We start from the raw sequence: 23,456 nt of genomic DNA, 5'->3' as shown, positions 1-23,456 counted from the left end.
TACTTAATTTGGTGGTCAGTGATAAACAGGTTCCAGAGACTACTTCTCAGTTCTATCTCTGGGCCATAAAATTAGTTTATCGGTGTCACTGAAGAACTGGATAAATTTGTCTCCTTGTTTCTGGTTCCTTGCTAAATCCTTTTGGAATTTAGCCCGCTTCAACTGGTGTTACAGTTACAATAAACTTTGCTCCTTAACTTGGATATGGGTTTAAGCCTGCAAATTGATTTGAGAGATCTTGCAGACACTGATCTGTGACCCCAACCTTTTGGGGTCTCCTTCTGAACCTCAATATATATGTGTGTGTCTGTGTCTGTGTATCTCTCTGTGTGTATAAACAGTAATTACAAATGTCAAGTAGACAAGCAAGTTCCTTTTATTATTTGAGAAGAAGGTGAAGAAGCTTTGAATGAATTTGGATTTAGATGAATCCTAGAACTCATTGGGGCATTTGCCCAGAAATAGATGTAGCCTTATTGAAATGAGTTTCCTTAGCCAAGCCCTCCATTTCAAGTCCTGAATCATGATGTCATGTTCATCAGGAGACTGATGTGACTACTTGACTGATTTCTGCCTTAGTCAAACAATTTAGGAGGTTTTTTAGGTATAAGATGAGGTCATAAAAACAATACAGAATAAAAATACACAAAACACTGCTCTGTAGCTCTCTCAATTTAGAAAACAAAGGTGTTAGACTGAAACATCATCACTTTTCTATTTCCTCCTCTCCACAGTCTATCAATATGTAAACTAACCTGGTGCAAGCTAGAATGTTCCCAGAGATAATGATTTGGAAGAGTCTGAATACCTAATCACTTCTCCAGGGTTGTTAAAATTGTTAAGTGAGTTTTCCTTGGATATATTGGCTAGTTACTTGCCAATTAACCAGCACAAGACAGGAAAACTGCTATTTACTAGCTCAGAATGAAACACACTTCAGCAGTTGTTGATGGACTTGTGTGCATTTTTTTTTTTAATAGTTCAACTAGTAATATTTATACTCTTTTACCATTCAGGTAGCTATTCCTTAGATGATGCAAAGAAGAATTGCACTAGTTACAAAAAAGGGCTCTCTAGATAGAGAGGAAAAGTATACTTGTTGCAACAAAAGAGGATGCTTATTGTTTCTAACAAAGAGGACTAAATATCCTTTGTTAGACAAAATAAAGAAAAGGGCACACTGCCTCAGGCTACCAAAAATATTTTGTAGCCTTTGGAGGTAAAGGAAATATTGGGAGAAAGTAAGTTTGTTTAAGCTGATCCTACCAGTACTCCTGAGGCAAAAAGGTGAATATAAATAAAATGGAGTTGTCATTTCTTGAAATACCACTCTTAAAAATCAATTTTTAACATGTTTCTGATGTGTTGATTTTAAGATGTCTCTAAGATATCCAGTCTGAAATGTTCAATAGGCAATGGATTATGGGGGATTGACGCTCAGGAAATTTTACATTTGTTGTGTGTTATTTACAATGATAGTTAAATTAAAGGGAACAAATTTAGTTACCAAGAGACAATCCCAACAGAGATTTAAACCAGACTAGACAAAATCCTTGGGCAGCATAAAATTGAAGCAGGGGTGTGATATATATGATGAGCCAGACATGAAGATTTCGGAGAGGTCAGGCAGGAAGAGAACTAGTCAAGAGAGGTAATGTGATTTTTCTTGTGCAACATGATGAATATGGAAATATGCTTAGAAGACTTGCATATGTTTAACCTATATTGGATTGCTTGCCCTCTGGGAGAGGGGGGTGGGAGGAAGGAAGAAGGGGGAAGGGGTACAGAGGAAGGGAGAAGAATTTGGGACACAAGGTTTTGCAAAGGTGAATGTTGAAAACTATCTTTGCATATATTGGGAAATATAAAAAAGCTATTTTAAAAAGGGTAGTATCAGGAATACTCAAGAGACAATGGAGCATCCAAGAGGAAAGGGTAGTCTACCATGTCAAATGAAGCAGATAGGTCAAGCAGGAAGAGCATTAAGGAAAAAACCCAAAAGATTTGGCAATTAAGAGATAATTACTGACTGGAAAGAGCAGTTTACGGCATGAAGTTTAGAAGTAAAGGGTTGTAGGATTGAGAGAAGAAAAGACAAGGGCAATTGTAGATAGTTTTTTAAAGGACTTTGAGAATGATAAGAGATAGGAGATGATGATGCAGAAAGATTTGCAAAGATACAAACTAAAAGGTTGGTCTGAAACTTATCACACTACTGCTATTTCATGAAATTGAAGAATTCACAAGGGCCATTCTCTTTGGCAAAAGGTAGGTGTATTTAGGGGAGGAGGTTACAAAATATGAGGTATAATACAAGGAATGGTAAATATGAAATAGGGTTGGGAGAGCATAGAAAGGATTTTTTTTATGGAAAGGGCAAGTTCCCTAGTGAAACTTGTCATTACCTGGAGAAAGGGAACAACCCATGAGATTGGGGTGTGCCCTTATTGGCAGGCTAAATCAGCAAAGGGACTTGGCATTCCAAGAGAAAAGTGGGGTCTAGAGAAGAGATATACCACATGGCATGGAAGAGAGGGAGGAGAAAGACACCTCAAGACAATGTTCAGGCAGACTTGATGAGGACAATACAGCCTTGTCCAGAAGAACATCTGCATTCCCTGGGAAAGACTCTCTTCCCATACATTATGCACCTTCTCTGGGAAAGACTCTCTTCCCACACATTATGCACCTTTTGGATGCAAAACCCAAATTGTTTTGTTTCTGTATATAAGTAAGCCCTGAGAAAATGTCTCTTTGCAATTCTTTAATATTGCCCACTAAGAAAACATCTTAGTGTCTTTCTCTCTTTAATAAAGTGCCTTTTCTTATCACAGCCTTTTGTATAGCGTTTCTCGCTATGAACCCGCCCTAACTTGGTGTTTTGGAAACTAGGAGACCAACCCATATTCCTGCCACGATCCATACCTCATCAGACTGACCCAAAAGAGTGCAGTGGCCAAGCCCAAGTACTGGGCTGTAAGATGTTTTACAAAGAAAATTTAGCCTCAAGAATTTGACATAACTTGGATTTCTGACTGGGTTACTTCCACAGAGAGTAGGATTAAAGAACTAAATTGATCTCCATTATCAGAGCTTTCTTTCTGCCTGCCCCAGGGAATAATTTTTAGAATGCTTCAGTTTCTCTTTGCCCATCACATTCACCATTTGGGATCTCATCACTTGAGTTCAAATCTGGCCTCACACATTTATTAGCTATGTGAACCTGAGCAAGTCACTTAACCCCATTTGCCTTAATTTTTTCACCCATAAAATGAGCTGGAGAAGAAAGTGGCAAACCACTTAAGGGTCTTTGACAAGAAAATCCTAAATGGGGTCAGGAAGAGTGGACATGATTCAAAAATACTGAACAAAATATTGAAAATAAGATAATAATGAATTTAAAAAATATAATAATGAAATGACACTATTATACTAGATACTACTATACTATTAATAACTTTGTAGGGAGGTGGTAGTTACATTGAACACTTTTTCTCAGAGCTCATCTGGAGGATTATGTTTGAGTACCACCTAAGGACAATGATAAGCTGGAAAGAGTTCAGAAGAGGATGCTACCCAAGCAGGCCTACCACATGCCTGTTTTTTCACATTTCCTCCCATAAGGTCAGCATAAAAATCCACCTAGTGTGCTTGTGTTGATGGAGAGGAGATTTGCTCACTTGCTTTTGTCTTTGTAAAGATACCAATAGACCAAAAGAGCAGTCCAATAATTTGTTTTTTTCAGCACTAAGCCATCATTAAACTAATGTCAATAGAATTAAAATGACATTACCCAAATTAATTTAGTTAACTCTATACTAATCATACTAACGAAATACTTTATAGAACTAGATATAAATATAAGTGACCTATACTTGATAATAGTCAAAAGAAACAATGAAAAGTTACAAAGAAGGCATAGTAGCATTTCCAGATCTTAAAGTTTGCTATAAAGCAGTAACCATCAAAATTAATAATCAAAATCACCAAAAAGCAAAAAAACAACAAAAATAATTTGTAATTTAGGATTAGTGTTTGATCTAAGAACTATAAATTTATAATTTAGAGCTGGAAAAGTAGTTCTAAGATAATCAAATCAACATAGATTCTAATATGGACAACTATGGATTTTAAAACTTTAAACCATACCACACTAGCCCGGAAAATTCCCCATTTCCAATCTGTGCTGTTTTAACTTCTATTTGATTCTGGGCTCCATCAGAAAAATAGGCTACTTCATAAAGGCGAAATTCACTTGGAAAGCAGATAGGAGAAAGAATCCATAAGAAAAGTTTATTAATAATGTGGAAGGGTTGGTATTTCCTATTGCTCCCCAGGGGTGTGTGTGTTGATTACAGCGTCTAACCCGAGTGCAAATCCTACCTCAGCCACTTCTTGGGCTGTCACTTAAAGTCTGCCTGAGTTTTTGCGTCCGTTAAACGAGACAATAACAGCCCCACCCTGCCAGAGTTAGGGTGTACATGAAACATTAACTCTTTACCAGGGGCTTTCTTTGCAAGCCTGAAACCACCAGCTGTTGCTGAGTTTTGAAACGTAAGAGGCACGGCGAGTCCCGGGCACTGAAGAGGTCGGTGTGGGATGAACACCTGCCCCCAAACCCTGGAGAAGGCCGAAGGACCGCAGGCCGGGCCGGCCCCGACACAGAACCGCACCTTTGCTCCCGCGGCTTGGGCAGTGCAGCGGGAAGGGTCGCCTCTCGGCAGTCGGCTGCTTCTCCTCGCCTTCCTTAGAGCCAGGCCCACAGCGACTCTCACACCACCCCTATGACGTAGCCGGCGCGCAACTGGCCGATCCCAACGGATCTCCATCCCGGGATTTCTAGGCTTCGTCCCCACCGCCATCTTTGCTTAGGACTAGGAGCGAGGAGCCGAGACTAGTTTAATTAGAACCCCAGGAGGACAATTCCCTGAGAAGGGACTACAGCAAGCATCCCCAGCAGCTGCTCACAGGATGTCATGGAAGCGTGTAGGAGATGTTGCTGGACTACGATTCCCAGAAGCCTCCGGGGGCCTCGGGACGTCCATTTTCCCCGGACTACGTTTCCCAAAAATCCGGGCGGCGCCGTGCTCTCGGACCTGAAGCCAGCTTCCTTTCTCTGCTGGATCCTGAGCCTTGAGCTCCCTCAGTCAATGAAGTGTTTCAGCCCTGGCTGCAGCGCCCTTATAGTGTAGACTTGTCTTATTGTAGAGGCAGCCCCCGGCTGGAGCATGGCCTCTGGCGCATTCACGTGCAGCCCAAGCCCATTTCTGTAGCAACCGCTGTCTCAATCACCCCGGGAAATGTAGTCCGGAAGTGTAGGTGAGAACAGAGTCCGGGCCGTGGACCAGGGTGGGGGTAGGGGCGGCATCATCCCTGGAGTGAGCGATGACTTCCTTACTTAAAGAGTTCAGGGAAATCTTTACGTCCGAGTTACAATTTAGGGGACTGTGATTTTGCCAGTTCTGTTTTTTGCTTCTAAATGATAGGTATGGGTATGGAATAAGCCTTAAGCATTGATAAAGCGCCTACTGTGGGCCACTTTACAATTACCGTCATGCTTGAGCCTCATCAGAAACCTAGGATATAGGTGCTATTATTATCATCCCCACTTTATAGTTGAGGAAACGGAGGCAGACTGAGTAACTTGCCTAGGGTCACACATCCAGTGTGAGGCTGGATTTGAACTCGGCTCTTCCGACTCCAGGCTCCGAGCTCTCCGTGCATTACAACAACAACGCCTGAGCGTTAACCACCGGAGACGGGATTTGAGCAGGCTTTCTTGAAAGCTGGTGCTCTTTCCACCTTACCAAATAAATAATCTTGAGTCCTTCTAGTTCCTTAAGTCATTTTGTGTCAGGTCTGATAAGTGATCTTTCCTATTTGGGCCTCGATGTTATCCCTCCTCTTTAAAGTATTGCTATGAAAAAAATAAGTACTGCTGTGTTTACAATGAGTAATGACAGTGTATCCTGGCTCGGTGTTATTTGTTTGCAGAGAAGTGATCCAACGTTGCTTAGGAAATATTTGGTTAACACTTTTTAGCGTTACTTTTAGTGTTTCTGTCACATTTTACAAGGAGTTATCCTTCCAACTGACATTCATTGTATGGGATAAACTATGAAGAATTTGAGTAAAGACTTCTCATGGGAATTTGGCCTTAAACTACGCCTTACTTGTGACTTGAGACTTTACAACAATAAGTTGAGCCATAGCTAAAAATCTGCAGGTGTTCTATTGTCTTGGATGAACATTTTCCCTCCTGTTTCCCATCACCTCTTAATTCGCGATTAAAGCACTTCTTTTAAAGGCAATTATGGCTTTGGGAATTCAGTTAACAGAATTCTCTCATCCAAAAATATCTGTTTGTATAGTAGTTCTCTAGGGAAAATTTACATTAAGAATTTTTTTTTTTTTAATGATAGGGTACAACTTCTCTATAGGGGAAATATAACAATAATTTTAAGGTCCCCCAACTTTAGAGTGCTATTGTTCTAACAATCTGTCCATCAATGATTGTAAAAATCTTCTGGCCTAGGAATACAATATTTCTTTCCTTAGACTTTAGAGAAGATGTATTAGGGATCCTGAAGCCCTCTGTCCTTACAGTGCTGTTGTTCGAACAATCTATCAATGATTCTAAAGTCTTCTGGCCTTAGGATAGTCCTACAAACTGCTGACTAAGATAATCTGCCGGTTCTGAGACCACTCTTCAGTTCTACTTCTAGGCCATAAAATTAGCATTTCAGTGACTTGAAGAACTGGATAAATTTGTCTTCTTGATCCTGGTTCTTTGCTAAAATTTTTTGGAACTTTAGGCAGCTTCAATTGGCTTTGCAATTACAATAAACTTTTCCCCTTGACTTGGCTATGGGTTCAAGCCTGCAAATTTTTTTTTTTTTTTGAGATACCTTGCGGGTCTGTGACCCCATTAGGTAAGCCCCCCATTTTTTCTCCCTCAATCTTATAGCTGGGACACCCCAAGCCACTGGGAGAAGACTTGTCTGGGTCATCTCAGCAAATTTTCCTTGTCTGGGGATGCCCAGACTTGGAAATTCTTGCAAGTTTTGGTTCCCTTGGAATCTTTGCTATCTTCCACCTTCTCTGGAATGCCAAAGGAGATGAACTGTTATAGGATGACTTTTGGCAAAAATGAGGCAGTTCTTGTTCATGTCATTTTTGTCTGTGTCTGCATCTGTGCAGAATGTCTGTTTCATGTTTGTTCTGTGAGTTAGATTTTGTTACCTGGAAAAATTTAAAATGCAACCAGCAAAAAAACCAAAACCAAAACCAAATTTCTCTGCTGAAGTTAGAATGCTGGGAAAATGTATACACACACACACACACACACACACACACACACACACACACACACGTTTTGTAAATAAAAAGCTTTAAAATTTTTTTAAAGCTTTCTATTTACAAAATATATGCATGGGTAACTTTTCAACATTGACCCTTGCAAAACTTTCAGATTTCCCCTTCCCCTTCCCTCCCCTAGATGGCAGGTAGTCCAATACATTAAATATGTTAAAATACATGTTAAATCCAATATACATTTATATATATTTATACAGTTATCTTGCTACACAAGAAAAATCAGATCAAGGAAGAAAAAAACTGAGAAAGAAAACAAAATGCAAGCAAACAAAAATAGAGAGAGTGAGATTGCTAAATTGTGCTCCATACTCAGTTACCATGGTCCTCTCTCTGGGTATAGGTGGCTCTCTTCATCAGTGAATAAGTGGAATTGGTTTGAATCCTCTCACTGTTGAAGAGAGCCGCGTCCATCTTATAGTCCTGCTGTTGCCATATGTAATGATCTGCTGGTTCTGCTCATTTCACTTAGCATCAGTTCATGTAAGTTCAGGAATCTTTGAAATCATCCTGTTGGTCGTGGGAAATTTTCTTAACATCTTGGACTCCCACTTTAAAAAGGAAAAAAAAAAAAAACCTAACTTTTTCCTGTGGACTGCAGCTTTGGCCAAGCTGGGAGCTACAGAAATAAAGTTAGCTAATTAAAAACAAAATAACATTTTAGCAGATTCTCAGAGTTTTGAGAGCAATCATTAATAAGTTTGGCAATTAGTCATTTTAAGATTGCAAGACAAATTATTGAAACATTGGGGATAATTCTAGGAATTTATCCCATTCTGAAAAATATAAAAAGAAAAAACAAACTAAGTAAACACCAACTTTTTGCTAACTCTTCCTTGACTTCTGTCTTGTCTGGGGTCCCCTTCTGCTCCTTGAGAAAGCACCCCAGAAGGTATTAAGGGATTCTCTCCATTCCACTCCCCAGAGTGCATCTCAATTGTAGGAATTGCTAATAAGATCAATATAACCCAAGTTCCTCTGTTTGCTAACTCCTTTCATCTCAGATCAGATTAAGAAAAGAGAATGCTAAAGAACTGTAGGGAAAGTCAAATTCTGCCTCACCTGTAGAAATAAGGGAAGCAGCAATAACTGTGGGGGACCCCACATAACCTTGCCCAAACACCTCCCCAAGCCAGCTTGGGGGACCGGGGATGGAGTCAGGGTTAGTCCCCATGGTCAGCATTCCCTGAGCCTTGGCACCTGAAACTATCATCAAAGGGAGATCCTGGCATCAGTCACTCCAGCCTTCAGCAGGTTCTGTCCAGCAACTGCCTGGTGAGAATCTGGGTGCCCTTGGCAGCACCCAGCATGGCAGTGTGAGGAGAGAAAGCCAGTTAGGCTCTGCATTTGGTAAGCCCACTATTCTCTATTTCAATTGGTGATATAATTGCTTCATATTTGATGACTTTATGGGTTTTTAGATGTGACCAACAACATATGGTGTCAGTGTTGAGATAAATGATTTCCATGTGTATGTAAAGAAATTTGGAAGCAAAATCAACTAAATAAAGGCCTCCCCAGGACTAGGAAGATGGTGCATAGAAGAAAGAGAGTTCCTTTTTCTTTCTTCTCTCTTTTCCTTCCCTAACTGCAGCAAGGATACATGGATAAAGGGGTAAGAGAGGGAGAGAAAGAAAATATATTCAGTGAAATTTGTCACTTGAGATATGATAGTAAAAGCAGTTTTAAAGAAGCGCTAATCAAATCCCAATCGATGGATATATAAATTGTAACCTATTTGCACTGATAGTGTTAACAGAAGATTTAAGAGTTTGGAAACTTTAGGAAAACAGAAAAGCAGTTCACTACTATCTTACAGACTGGCAACAAACAGCCTGCTTTTGAGTTACTGAGTCAGACTTTTGAGGGCCATTTCTGAGGTCCAGTTAAAAAAAAAAAATTTGGTACTTTAACTCTTTCCTGCCTCACAAGGAAAATAACCAAATAGCAATTCAGTTTGTCTAGAACATTTAATTAGAATTTAGGGAATCTCATTAACTGAAGTTAAGTCAATTTAAAAATCTGTTTAATTTGAGTTTAAGAATTGTTTTGTTTTCTCCCTAAAACTAAAGGGAAACTTATTTAAGGGAATAAAAATTACAGTTCAGATTATTTGGCTATTAGGAAAATTCTAAAATTGTTAACTAAGTTATTTGGAGTTATGGTCATCATGTTAAACCTAAAATTGGTAATTACTATGTATGTGTGTGGAACAAGAGGGATGAGGTGAAAGCCTTATCAGTTCACCTCTAAGTATGAGGTGTGGAACAAGAGTGGGAGGAGGTATCAAACAGCACAGCCAATGAAAACACAATCCCCTTCTCCCCTTAATTTGCAAGCTTTCCAGTTTTCTTGAAACCATCAGGGTAAGTAAAGTCATCTGCCCTGAAAAATGAGCCTGTTTAAGATAATATCTTAGCGGTTCCTAAACTGCTAAGGCATTAAGCATTGGGTAGAGAGGATGACATGCAGAGTGGTGATAATAATTAATTTTAAATGTGTTTGATCTCCTTTAGCAAAAAATCTCTGAAGGTCTTACAAGGGAAAGCTTTTACCGGAATTGTAAAGTTTGCAACGAAAACCAAGAGCAGTTTGAAGCCCTAAACAAGGATACATTTAAATATATAAGATCTGTTAAACAAAATGTGTATTAGTCCTGGTAAACTTTTTTTTTTTTTTTTTTTTACTTTATAAATTCTTTTTTTTTAATTGAAGCTTTTTAGTTTCAAAACATATACAAGGAGGGGCAGCTAGGTGATGCAGTAAATAGAGCACCAGCCCTGAAGTCAGGAAGATCTGAGTTCAAATTTGGCTTCAGACACTTAACACTTCCTAGCTGTCTGACCCTGGGCAAGTCACTTAATCCCAACTGCCTCAGAAAAAACAAACAAACAAAAACCATATGCAAGGATAATTTTTCAATAGTGACCTTTGAAAAACCTTGTGTTCCAATTTCCCCATCCCACTCCCCTAGATGGCAAGTAATCCAATATATGTTAAACATGGTTAAAAATATGTTAAATCTAATATAGGCATATATATTTATACTATTATCTTGCTTTAGATAATAAGAAAATCATATCAAAATAAGAAAAATCAAATCAAAAAGAAAAAATCAGAGAAAGAAAATAAAAATCCAAGCAAACTACAACAAAAAGAGTGAAAATGCTATGTTGTGACCCACATTTAGTTCCCACAATCCTCTCTCTGGGTGGAAATGGCTCTCTCCATCACAAGATCATTGGAACTGGCCTCAGTCAATTCATTGTATGAAAAGAGTCAAATCCATCAGAATTGGTCATCATATAGTTTTCTTGTTGCCATGTATAATGATCTCCTGGTTCTGCTCATTTCATTCAGCATCAGTTCATGTAAGTCTCTCTAAACCTCTCTGTATTCATCCTGCTGGTCATTTCTTACAAAACAATAATATTCCATAACATTCATATACTACAATTTATTCAGCCATTCCCCAATTGATGGGCATCCTCTCAGTTTCCACTTTCTTGCCATTACAAAAAGGGCTGCCACAAACAGTTTTGCACATGTGGGCCCCTTTCCCTCCTTTAAGATCTCTTTGGGATATAATACCAATAGAAACACTTATGGGTCAAAAGGTAGAACTGGTAAACTTAATAAAAATAATGTATCTAGCTCTAAACTGTGATTAGTAGAATTTGCTAAAAGCTCTATGGGGCTGTAACTGATATTCTTTTGAGGTTTGAATTTCATTGTTTGATCATTAAGTCAGTAACCCACCATTTGAGAGAAATCCCATGTTACTCAGTGGGAGGATGCCTTTTTGAACTGTCATAGGTGGAAGTCTTACTTGGGCAAGAGTTGGGAGGACAACCTTAGCCTTTGCTTAAGGTGAGATTTTTCTGACTCAGTTTCCCAGTTCTGTTGCTTTGTTTCCCATCCGATTATTCCCAAGTTTGACTATAGGTTGGAATTGTTACTGTATGATTATTAAACAGAAATAAGGATACTTTATCCTGTTATGTGTGTGCTTTCAGACTGAAGCCTGAAGGACCTATTTTGATGCTATTATAATCACGTCCCTGCTTTTTCCTCTTATAGCAGCAAATTTCTATAATCAGAGCAAATGGTCAGTAGAAGCAATGAGCCCAGTACAAGTATCCCAGGGGACACAGTGGTTTTCTACCTTAGATCTTAAAGATGCTTTGCATAAAAATTCATAATTTCTTTTTGTCCTTGAAGGGGCAAATCCAGGAGAATGTAACCCCACTAATTAACATGGGCAGTCACTTCCATAACATGGGGTAGCTCAGGGCTCCCATGATAGCCCCCACAAACATGGAGAGGCCCTGGCTATCCAGTATGGAGATGATATCTTGATCTGCAGCCCCACCTGAGAGGCTTCTCTGGTTGTAGCACCACCCCCCTTTTCCTCTCCCCCCCTCTACCCAGGGCTATGGATTTTCTTTGTCTAAAGGCCCACATTGCCTGTCAGTTGGTTAAACATTTGGGCAATGCTTTAACTCCTACCTTCCTTTTGCTCACAGAAAAAGAGAAGCAGCATTCTTATCACTGCCTGAACCTTTCTCTAAGAAACAGTTGTGTACTTTCCTGGGCATGGCTGGCTTTTATATCTAACTTAGGTTATTTCCAAGCCCCTATGTGATTCTAGTCTAAGACCTGACACAATTACCCTCGAATGGGGGCCCTGATCAGACTAAGGCTTTTAAGACCCTGAAAGCTAAACTGATCTCTTGCCTCGACCTTAGCCTTACCTAAAATCTTTCCCACTGTATATTGATGGAAGGTGGGCCAGGTTCTAGGGGTCTCAGCTCAGTCTCTGGAACTCCATCCAGACCCGTTGCTTACTTCTCCAAGAAACTGGGTGCTTCTTTGTCTCCTGTCTAATTGAAGAAGCCTCTAAGCTCACCTTAAACCAACCATTGGAGGTTCTAATCTCCCACCAGGTGCAGAGTGTTTTTGCCCTCACCAGAGCTTTAGATTGGGGAAAGGAATGAGAGTGGACATCTATACAGACTCCGAATATCCCTTTCATGTTTTGCATGCTCATGGGGCTATGTGGGAAGAAAGGGGATTTTTGACAGCCAAACATTCTCTCATTAAGTATGCAAGGGAACAAGTAATGCAAGCTGTCCAGGAGGTTTCTGTTATGTTTTATAAAGGACACCAGAAGGGGGATTCACTTCTGGCCAAGGGAAACAGGCTTGCAGATTCAGCTGCCCGTTTGCCCCTTGAATCCCCAGGTCCCTGAATTCTAACCCCGTTCATAGCTCCTAAGAATAAGCCCCCTTTCTCCTTCTGGATGCTTTTAAACACTTCAGGCCAACTTCTAATCCCAAAGGCCAGCCAGTGGAAACCTCTCTTTGGACTACAACAAGCTACTCACTTGGCAAAAAAATGCTCTCTAATTTCTTATGAAACTTATTTTCACTGGTCACAGGTTCACAATTAAACAGATCTGTCAGGCCTGCCCAGTTTGTGCCCAAGTAAATCCTGAAAGGCGTTTAAACCCCCCTACTCCTGAGGCTCATCTAGAGGAGAGGTACACACCCAGCACAGGACTGGCAGATGGATTTTACACATATGCCCCTTCTTTGGGGCTTCAAACTGCTCTTGGTTTTCATTGCAAACTTTGCAATTCCTGTAAAAGCTTTCCCTTGTAAGACTTAAAAGGCTCAGAGGTTTTTGCTAAAGGAGATCAAACACATTTAAAATTAATTATTATCACCACTCTGCAAGTTATCCTCTCTCCCCAATGCTTAATGCCTTTTAAACATGGTGCTTGTACCCTAGGCCACCTGAGCACTCCTTTCACTGTATATAATGCCTCTATTCTACACATTAACCTACTCCTTTGAGGAAACAAAAGCAGGGATATTGGGGAAATGTTCTTTGGTATTCATCCTAGAAAAAGCTGTCTGGATGTGAGACATTCATACTAGCCTCATCTACCCCCCAGTCTTCCTCTGGGTGAGATTCCTGGTTACTCTCCCTAGTAACCCTCAAACTAACTGCACTTTGTTTCATTCTTTTTTTTTTCTTTTGCTCAATCTATTTGTGAGATTTGTTTCCTCCAGACTCCAAGCTATGAACTTCCAGCTACTCATTTACCTTGAATACCATGGGCTAACTGCTTCTGACACTCAGCACCCCAGATGCTGCTGATGCCATCTTCAAGTCATGTGCCTCCATTCCTTATTCTGGACCACTAGGCAAGGACAGCTCTACACCCTTATCAGCCTGAAGCAGCTCAAGATGAGATCTCTATCCCTTTGTCCCAAATGAATTGGGGGTTCAAACTGCTTGAGAGGGGAAAATATAAAATAATTTTAAGGTCCCCCGACCTTAGAGTGCTATTGTTTTTAACAATCTGTCAATGATTGTAAAACTCTTTTGGCCTAGGAATATAATATTTCTTTCTTTATACTTTAGGGAAGATGTATTAAAGATCCTGAGACCCTCTGACCTTAGAATACTATTGTTCTAACAATTTGTCAATGATTCTAAAGTCTTCTGGCCTTAGGCCAAAAACATTGAGTTGTTTCAATTTGCCTTTTTCTAAATCAGATCACATACATTGCTGAGTGTCAGATAGATAATCTGCTAGTCAGTGATAACCAAGTTTTTGAGACCACTGCTCAGTTCTACCTCTGAGCCATAAAATTAGTATATCAAGGATATGAAGAACTGGATAAATTTGTCTCTCTCCTCCTGTTTTTTTGCGAAATTCTTTTGGAACTTAGCCTGCTTCAACTGGTGTTACAGTTACAATAGACTTTTCCCCTTGATTTGGAGAGTGGTTCAAGTCTGCAAATTCTTCTTCTTCTTCTTCTTCTTCTTCTTTTTTTTTTTTTTGCAGAGGCAATTGGGGTAAAGTGATTTGCCTAAGGTCACACAGCCAGAAAGTGTTAAGTGTCTGAGGTCAGATTTGAACTCATGTCCTTTTGACTTCAGGGCTGATGCGCTATCCATTATGTCACCTAGCTGCTCAGGTCTGCAAATTCTTTTGAGACACCTTGGATAATAGTCTGTGACCCCAACTTTTCAGGGTCTCTTATGAACCTCAACCGTAATATCCTTTTGTTTCTGGGATAGATTTCCTTATTTATAGTGTAAGCCTACACTCCCTCAGACAATGAGGGATAAAATCAGGGGAAGGGATTTCTGGTCTTTATAATCTTGTGTTTTGCAGTTTGTGCTTTGCACTCCTACTGACCACTTGTTTGTTGGAAGTTGCCTTTTCTCACGAGATCTTAATAAACCCCTTTTTTGCCTTTTTAAAAATGTCTTGAGAGTCTCCAATTTTAATTTGGGTAAGAGTCACTGTCCCACATAGTTTGGTGGCTAGTTCCAGGATATTTCCCATTCATGAGGGGTCTCTCCCATACCAAATCCTTGGGGTCTGTCCTCTTGGGGAGTTCTCCATCAGTCCTTGGATTCAGCTTGGGAGTTCCTACTCCAATAGGGTAAATTCCTGAAGAGAGTCATTAGAAGAATGCAAAAATGGAAGTGGGCTAGCAAAGATTGAGGATTAATTCAGCTGAGGAAATAAGTTAGCTGGGAAAAATTTGAAATCAGTCAGGTAAGAAACAACCCAAGTACACAAGTAACTGGTGATTGGGGGGGGGGGGGGGGGGAGAGAGAGAGAGACTGTAAGTGGTTAGATTTATGAGAGAAGTGTCTCTCTAACAAGAAGTGGTGAGCAGCCTTCATAGCTGGGATTGAGATTGGGGGTATTAGGTGTTAGAATCAGTAAAAGACTCCTATTTCCCTTTGATATTGGAAAAATTCTAAATGGGTCAAATCTGTGAAGATTCTTCCATTTTCCTTTGGTAAAATTGGGTGAGGTCCTCCACATAAAGGACAAGATACTGTGAACCTTGGGAAAGGAGCCATCTAGCTGGCTGTATGAGACACCAAAATGTATAGGGATTAAATACTGTTGTTTTGTTTGGGCAGGTGCCATACTTGGATAAACTGTTCATCCCTTGAAGGCTGAGTGTAAATTGAAAGGAGTCTGGAGAGAGAGAGAGAGAGAGAGAGAGAGAGAGAGAGAGAGAGAGAGAGAGAGATAGATACAGAGATACAGACCCAGACACAGAGACTGGCTGACCTGGTGTCCCTCACTGGCCTGAGTTCTTCTGAGTTTTGCGCTGGTACCCCAACATGTTTCATGTGCTCCCCCCCATTTCTGGTGTCCAAATTTTCCCAACCCTTTCTTCCCCTGGGTCCTAAAGTCTGCAAATTTCTTAAAGCCCTGTAGATGGATTTGAAAGGGCAGTTTTCTGCTAGCTTAAATTTTGGGGCTGTATGTGTTTAAATTGGAATTCTGATTCTGAAATTGTATGAGATAATTACTACTAACTAGTTTGTGCTAAATTGTGAACTTGTTTATTCTGAAATGTGTGCATTGATATTGAAGTATTGCTAGTAGAAATTTAAATCTGTATTTGATTGTAAGTTGAAAATTTTGGTTCTCTGGTAACTTACCTAAAGAGGTCACATATTTGTATCTTCTAATTAGATGAAATATATTTAAGCTACTATGTTGTTTGCTAATTTGCACATTGGGCAATTTGTAAAATTGTATGAGCTGTGCTTTAACATTTTGTTAGCCCAGCTGGATATGTGTTATAAATTTTGTGAAATTTGGTCCAAAGCTACTTAGAATATTGATCAAGATTTGTCTTGCTTTCTCCCTTTAACAAAGAAGTAAAAGAAAGAAAATTTGGTTCTATAGTGATATGTGTAATTGCAAAACAAATTGTATCTGAAAGGTGTGTAATATGTGTGAAGGTATTGAGGTGTCCCTCCTCATTTTGGAGTCTGGCTCCAAAATATTCAGGTTAGGTTTTAATGAAGTGACACCAGTGGGGTATTTTGTTTCTAAGGTTTTTAAGAACTAATGGGGAGAAATTGCAAATTAAGTGGCAATTCCACACACTTGGGCATCTGCTCTTATCAGGGAAAGTAGAAAGAATTATGTGGGATAAACTGTGAAGACCTCTCATGGGAATATGGCCATGAGACTTTACAATAATAAGTTGAGATATAGCTAAAGAAAAAAAGAAGCTGCAGGTGTTCCATTGTCTTAATGAACATTTCCCCTCCTGTTTCCCACCACCTCTTCATTAGCATTTAAGTACTTCTTTTAAAGGTGATGATAGTTTTGGGAATTCAGGTAACAGAATTCTCTCATCCAAGAATGAGATTATCTGCTTGTATGGCAGTTCTCTAGGGAAATTTGAATTAAGAGTTTATTATTTACTAATTTTCTTTTGTTTCTGGGATAGACTTCCACATTTAGAGACTAAGCCTGGACTCCCCCAGACAATGGGAGAAAAGGCCAGGGGGCGGGTGTGGGCTTCTGGTCTATTTAATCTTGTGTTTTGCACTTTGTGCTTTGCACTGCTGTACTGACACCTTGTCTGTTGGAAGTTGCCCTTTCTCTCCAGATGGTAATAAAAGGCTTTTCGTCTTTTTTACCTGGAGAATCTGATTGTTTTTGTGGTCGTTACTGTCCCACACAGTTTGGGGGCTCAGGAACTCCTGCTCCAATCAGGTAAACTCCCAAGAGAGACGCCCGGAGAAAGCAAACACGGAAGTGGGCTAGCGAAGATAGGGGATTAATTTGGCTCAGGAGATAAACTGGCAGAAAAAGTTGGAGATTGGTCAGGTAAGCTGGACATAACTCAGATGGGCAAGAAACTGGCGAGGGGGAGAGGCTAAAAAGAGGCTGAGATATTATGAACCTTGGTAAGGTCAGGTGAGTCCTCCAGACTACTCATGTTCCTAGGAAGAATTGGGATGAAGTATCAGAATGTATAGGGATTAATAAGATTGTTTTGTTTGGGCAGGCACCCCCTCCTTTGGAGGAACTGTTGATCCCCCGAGGACTGGGTGAAAATTCAAAGGAGCCTGCGATACCTGACCAGGGGACTCATATGGCTGCCCCTCCTCTATTCCACCTCTAGGTGGGGCTGAGAACAAGAGCTTGATTTAGGAAAGCAGTTTGTGTTTGTGTGTATTTTTATGTGTGAGCCTGTATTTTTGTCTTCTGTATTTCTCTGTCAGCCAAATTAAAGGATCTGGCTATTTGGGATTTAAAAGTGCTTATTTTGTACATAATTGGATTTATGTAAATAGCTTTTAGCTGGAAAGTGGAAAGACTAGTTGAGATGGGGAAAGTTTTTAATTGTCACACCAAAAAGAAGAAAACTGACCTTTTTGTGGACCTAGAAGTGGCCAATTTGGGTCTGTAGAAATAAAGTTACAGAACTGCTAAACATTAGCAGATTTTGGGGTTTTTGAGACTAAGTTTTAAGTTGCTTGGCACTATCTCTCAGCCAGCTAAGTTGAGCTAGTCTATTATATTTTTAAGTAGGCTAATTAAAAGCTTTCTGAAGGCCACAACTTGATGCTTATAGAAAAACTGCAAAAACAAACAAACAAAAACCAAAAAATGTCCTCTCTGGGATTTTTCTTAGAGAGGTTTGTGGAATCCAGCCTAACTAGGGGTATTCCTTGCTGAACTGGACTCTACTGGGGTTTGAACTGGTCCCCCAACATCTTTGGCATCCCCCCATTTCTAGCATGGATGGTGACCTTGTCACTGGGCCACAGGCCTACAGCCAGAGATACCTGGGTCCAAATTTCTCCAATCTTCTCTTCCTTCACTAAAGTCTGCCAATTTCTTAAAACTCTATAGACGGACTTGAAAGGGCAGTTTTCTGCCACTTAAAATTTTGGAACTCTTGTGTGTTTAAACTGGAATTCTGATTCTGAAATTGTATGAGATAATTACTATTAACTAGTTCATGCTAAAATTGTGAACTTGTTTATTCTGATAACATTTTAGAAATGTGTGCATTGATATTGAAGTGTTGCTACTAGAAATTTAAATCTTTGATTTTAAGTTTAAAATTTTGGTTTTCTGGTAACTTACCTAAAGAAGTCATGTGTTTGTATCTCCTAATTAGATGAAATATATTTGATTTATTATGTTGCTTGCTAAATTGTATATTGGGCAAATTGGTAAAAATTGTATGAGCTGTGCTTTACCATTTTGTCAGCCCAGCTGGATGTGTGGTATAAATTTTGTGAAATTTGATCCAAAATTATTTACATATTACTGATATTCTGATCTTAAGGTTTGTCTTGCTTTCTCCTTTAACAAAGAAGTAAAAGCAAGAAAATTTGGTGTGTAGGGATATGTGTAATTGCAAAACAAATTTTATCTGAAAAATGTGTGATATGTTTAAAGATCAATAAGGTATTGAGGAGGTGTCCCTCCAAAAGGAGGGAGCCTCCTTCCAAGATATTCAGGTTAGGTTTTAATGAAATGACACCAGTGGGGAAACTGAGATTTAGTAAATGAATGCAAGCTCTCCCCGGGAGTCTGCTGTTTTGAAAGGGGTGAATGGAATAATATTGGAACAAATTGTACCTAAGTATGGATTGGTAGAGAATATTGATTCTGATAAAGGGATTTATTTTACTTTTAAGGTTTTATAAGAAATATGGGGAGGGATTGCAAATTGATTGGCAATTCTATATACCTAGGCATCTGCCCTCATCAGGAAAAGTGGAAAGAATGAGTCAGATTCTTAAGAAATAGATTACTAAATTGATATTAAAGACTAAATTGCCTTGGACCAAATGTTTGCCTATTCCTTTGTTAAAGAATTAGAACTGTTTCCAGAAGTGATCTGGGACTTTCCCCATATGAGATTGGCTTATTTCATTTGGGAGGAAAAAGGGAAAGACCTTCTTTTGAATCAAATGATAAGGTTTTAAGGAATTATATACTGGCAGTTCCTCATCCTTTTTAGCCCTTAGGAAGAAATGATTGCTGACCAAGACAATACCTTTGGTGTTTGCAATTCCAGGATAGTGGAGGCTGACTGGGTCCTAGAAGAAGCAGAGTGGGAAAGACTTTACCAGACAATTATAAATGACTGAGACTGCAGTTTGGAGACTGAGAACACCAAGCTTAAAAGACCTGTGGGGAAACCTCAAGAATGGATTGTTAAAGACAATCTATGACCTCTAAAATTGACTTCAAAGTTAAGAATATTTTGGTGGGAGGTGTGAAATATTTGTGCTTAGAGGAATTTTAACAAAATTGGTATTGTACCTGTTATTTGTATTTCCAGAAAAACTTATAGTGACTCCTTGATTGGAAATTGAATTAACATTTTTTAGGATGGAGAAATAATTAATGCTAATTCTGATAGGGTTCTTTAATGTGAAATTAGGATATTCTATATTCTGAGTTTTAATTTATTATATTGAGTCATTTAAACATTCATTATTTAGGGAGATTATGAGAACAGTGATCTGTCTTTTTCCCTTTGAACATGGTTAATACCTGAACATGTCTTGATACAGATTGGTTATTGAGCATCTTAAAGCAAAATAATTTGTGTAATGTTGAATTTAAAATCCATCTACTTAGATATGAAGATAAACTTTCTAGGGTGAATCTCTTAACTGCTATCAATGTTAAGTAGGTATAGTCAATACTTGTTTACGGTATATGATCCTTGAGAACTAAATTCGCCCAAAGCTTTGATTAATGATTAATTTGCTGTTTGAGTTAAATCTCTTGGGACTATAGCTGATATTATTTGGAGTTTTGAATTCCAATATGATTGTCTGATGGATCATCAGTAATCCACCATTTCAAAGGAATATGCCCCAAGCTACTCAGAGGAATGTGATCCTGAATTGTTACAGGTGGAGGCTAGAATCTGGGCAAAAGTTGGGAGGGCAACCTTGATCTCTGCTTAAGGTGGGATCCTTCTGACTTTGTTTCTCTTGGTATTCCTTTGAATAACCCACCTGATTATTCCCTAGTCTGGCTATAAGGTAGAATTGTTAAACTGAGCTAAGGATGCTTTACTTGTCATATATATATGCTTTCAAGTTGGGGCCTGAAGGACCAGTTTTTGATTATAATCATAACCCTGCTTTTTATAGCATATTTCTATAATCTGGTTCAGTAGAAGCTTTGAACATAATTCAGCTTCCATCTGAAGCCTGTCTATCAACGCAACCATTTGTGTACCCAGCAGTTAGAATAGGTAACTTCACAAAGAAAGATGCCTATCAGGAAAGTCAGCAACAATAGAAATGCTAAAAGAAACACACAAACATATACATCTAGCAACAGATAGATGGCTGTCAAATACTTATTTAGGATATAATGATCACATTTTCATAGAGGAAACCACAAAATTTTACAGTTGAATTATGCTCATAGCTTCTACTGAACCAAATTATAGAAATGAAGTGATGGGTAGATAATAAATAGAATTGGGAGAGCCATAGGAATGACAAGTTCCTCAGTGAACTCACAATTTCCCAGTAGAAAAGGAGCATCTCATGAGGTTGGGGCATCCCCTTAGCTGGCAGGCTAAGAAAGGACTTAGCACCCTAAAAGAGTTAGTGTAAGAAGGAGAAGTGGGGGTGGGAAGCTTAGTGCAGTTAGAGGAAATAGCATGTTATATAGAAGAAAGGAAAAGGCACCACAAGGCAGAATGCTGTGGTGGGCTGTTGCAGGGAAAAGTAGCAGCCATGGGTTTTGTAGGGAGGGGATGTGATTGGGATTTCCACAGAAAAAAGTTGAGTAACCTGGAGAGGGAGGTCCAGGTAGACTTGGACCTGTAAAGGGTGGGACCAATCAAACTGAAAAATGGATTCTTTGGTTCCTGATGAGGATGGATCTCAGTAGAGAAAAAGGACAAACTGAACCTAGAGAGATTGGAGACTGAGAACAAATTAGTTGAGGAAATGTATCAAGAGAAGGTGAGAGAAGGTGCAGCTAGGTGGTGCAGTGGATAGAGCACTAGCCCTGAAGTCAGGAGGACCTGAGTTCAAATATGGTCTCAGACACTTAACACTTCTTAGCTGTGTGACTCTGGGCAAGTCACTGAACCCCAATTGCCTCAGGAAAAAAAGAATAGTGTGAGAGGTCTTCAAATGTTAATAAAAAAAGAGAAGTGATTGTATTGGGTAAACTGAGTGAATAATGGGAATGTGGCTTTGAACTATGTCCTAAGTGTGGCTTGAAACTTTACAATAATAAGTTGAACTATAGCTAAAAAGCTGCAGGTGTTCTATGGTCTTGGATAAACATTTTCTCTTTTGTTTCCTATCACCTCTTAATTCACTTGTCTTAAAGGTGGTGATGGCTTTGGGAATTCTGGTAACAGAATTCTCTCATCCAAGAATATCTGTTTGCATAGCAGTTTTCTAGGGAAAATTTAAATTGTTTTTTTTTTTTTTTCTGGAATAGATTTCTGTGTTTAATGGTAGACAAGGTTAGTGGTGGGGGGCACTTCTGGTCTTTATAATCTTGTGTTTTGCAGTTTGTGCTTTACACTCCTCTACTGATATCTTGTCTGTTGGGAGTTGCCCTTTGTCACAAGATCATAATAAACCCCACCCCATCCCTTTTTTTTTTTTTTTTTTTTTTTTTAAATCTTGAGAGTCTTTGATTTTACTTTGGGTAAACATCACTGTTCCACACATCATTAATTTATGTAAGTTCTTAAATAGCATTTATATTTCTCAGTGTTAACAGTGGTTTCTTATCTTAGGAGTGGCCTTGAGGAGCAGCCCAAGAAGAGTTTTTTGAGTCATAGATATCTCTGGAGTGCCTATTTTAAAAAAAAAGTCTGCAACAAAGTTATACGAGTTCAGATGGCTCTAGAATCCAGAGAGACTGCAGCACTGAATCCCCAGAAGCCAACAGGAAAAGAGGGACTTCAAGTAATAAAGATAGAGAAAGAAGAGGATCATATATGGGGGAAGAAAGGTAGCCACAAGAAGAACAGCCCTCCTAGAGAGATCTTCCGCCTGAGGTTCAGGCAGTTTGACTACAGTGACACGCCTGGACCCCGAGAGGCTCTCAGCAAACTCCGGGAACTTTGCCATCAGTGGCTAAGACCAGAGGTACACACGAAGGAGCAGATTCTAGAGCTGCTGATTCTAGAACAATTCTTGACCATTTTGCCGGAGGATCTGCAGAGCTGGGTGAGAGATCAGCATCCAGAGAGTGGAGAGGAGGTGGTAACTGTGCTGGAAGATTTGGAGAGAGAACTTGGTGAACCAGAATGTCAGGTGGGGAAAAAGGCAGGTGTGATTTACTGTGGGGAAATGGGTTATATTAGATTACATCTATTAGATTGTGAGCTTGAGATCAGGGTCTATTTTTTGCCTTTGTATCCCTAGCACTTACTTTTGTAGGCACATAGTGCCTATAAAATGGTAGAAACTTAATGAATACTTGTTGATGGTCAGACTTGAAGAATTGCAAGTGTGATAAGCTCAGCAAAATAAAGTAGCAAAAGCTGAGGGCCAAGGTTAGAGCCTTTGGGGGAGACATCTTACATATTGAGCAATGGTTGTTAAATTACAGCTCTCTGCTTGCCTTTTTAGATCCAAGATATAAACTGTGGCTTATGGATTTTTAAAATAAAGTGCTATTATATTTTAAAATGTAAAAACTATTATTTGCTTAAAGTGCAGGCCATAGTCTGCTGCCCAGCTCTGAGGAAGAAGCTCAAAGGAGAGAGAGGAAGAGGATTGGCAAACAGAAAAATGTAAGAGTACAATGTCTAGGACGTCAAAAAGGAGAGGAGAAAAGGAGGAGGGAGGAAGGGAGGGAGCAGATTACTAGTATCAGAAGTTGCAAGAGAAATTAAGGCTAACAAATTGGATGTGGTCACTGGAGTGGTGAGTACAGAAATAAGAATAATAGAGAAGCTCCAATAATGAGGGAAAAGAAATAATATAGTTTATTCTGTCTAGAAACTTAACTCTACAGAGGAGGAAGGAAAGTGGGATGGTCACTTGAGAGAGGTAGAAATGTCACTAGAAAGTTTTTGTTTTTAAGATAAGGGAGGCTAAACGTGGCTTGTAAGTGGGAGGAAGGAGCTTGCTGAGAAAAAGGGGTATTTAATCATAGCTTATTATTTACAGATTGCTTGAAGTTTTGCAGAGTGCTCGCTTTTCACCTGTCATCTCATTTTAGTACTGATAACAACTCTCTGATTAGTGACTTTCCCAGATAGCTA

The 23,456-nt window shown here is 39.4% G+C and overlaps 1 protein-coding gene across 2 annotated transcripts in view; it reads left to right on the top strand.

Moving 5' to 3' along the window:
• The window catches only part of LOC100920962 (zinc finger and SCAN domain-containing protein 30-like), an 82,299-nt gene that overhangs the window by 37,652 nt on the left and 21,191 nt on the right, over nt 1-23,456 (top strand). The window contains exons 1-2 of one of the 2 annotated variants that reach the window (XM_023497795.2): nt 5,239-5,319; nt 21,978-22,500. In XM_023497795.2, the coding sequence (XP_023353563.1) occupies nt 22,081-22,500 (420 nt within the window). In that variant the 5' untranslated portion in view covers nt 5,239-5,319; nt 21,978-22,080. Of the gene's footprint in view, nt 1-5,238; nt 5,320-21,977; nt 22,501-23,456 lie in introns of those variants that run through there. The other variant, XM_031945755.1, reaches the window with a different exon arrangement.

The sequence above is a fragment of the Sarcophilus harrisii genome, chromosome 1, assembly GCF_902635505.1.
Source record: "Sarcophilus harrisii chromosome 1, mSarHar1.11, whole genome shotgun sequence".
NCBI classification, from domain to species: domain Eukaryota; kingdom Metazoa; phylum Chordata; class Mammalia; order Dasyuromorphia; family Dasyuridae; genus Sarcophilus; species Sarcophilus harrisii.
Note: the sequence above shows the minus strand (reverse complement) of the source record. Positions and strands in the feature narration are given on the sequence as shown.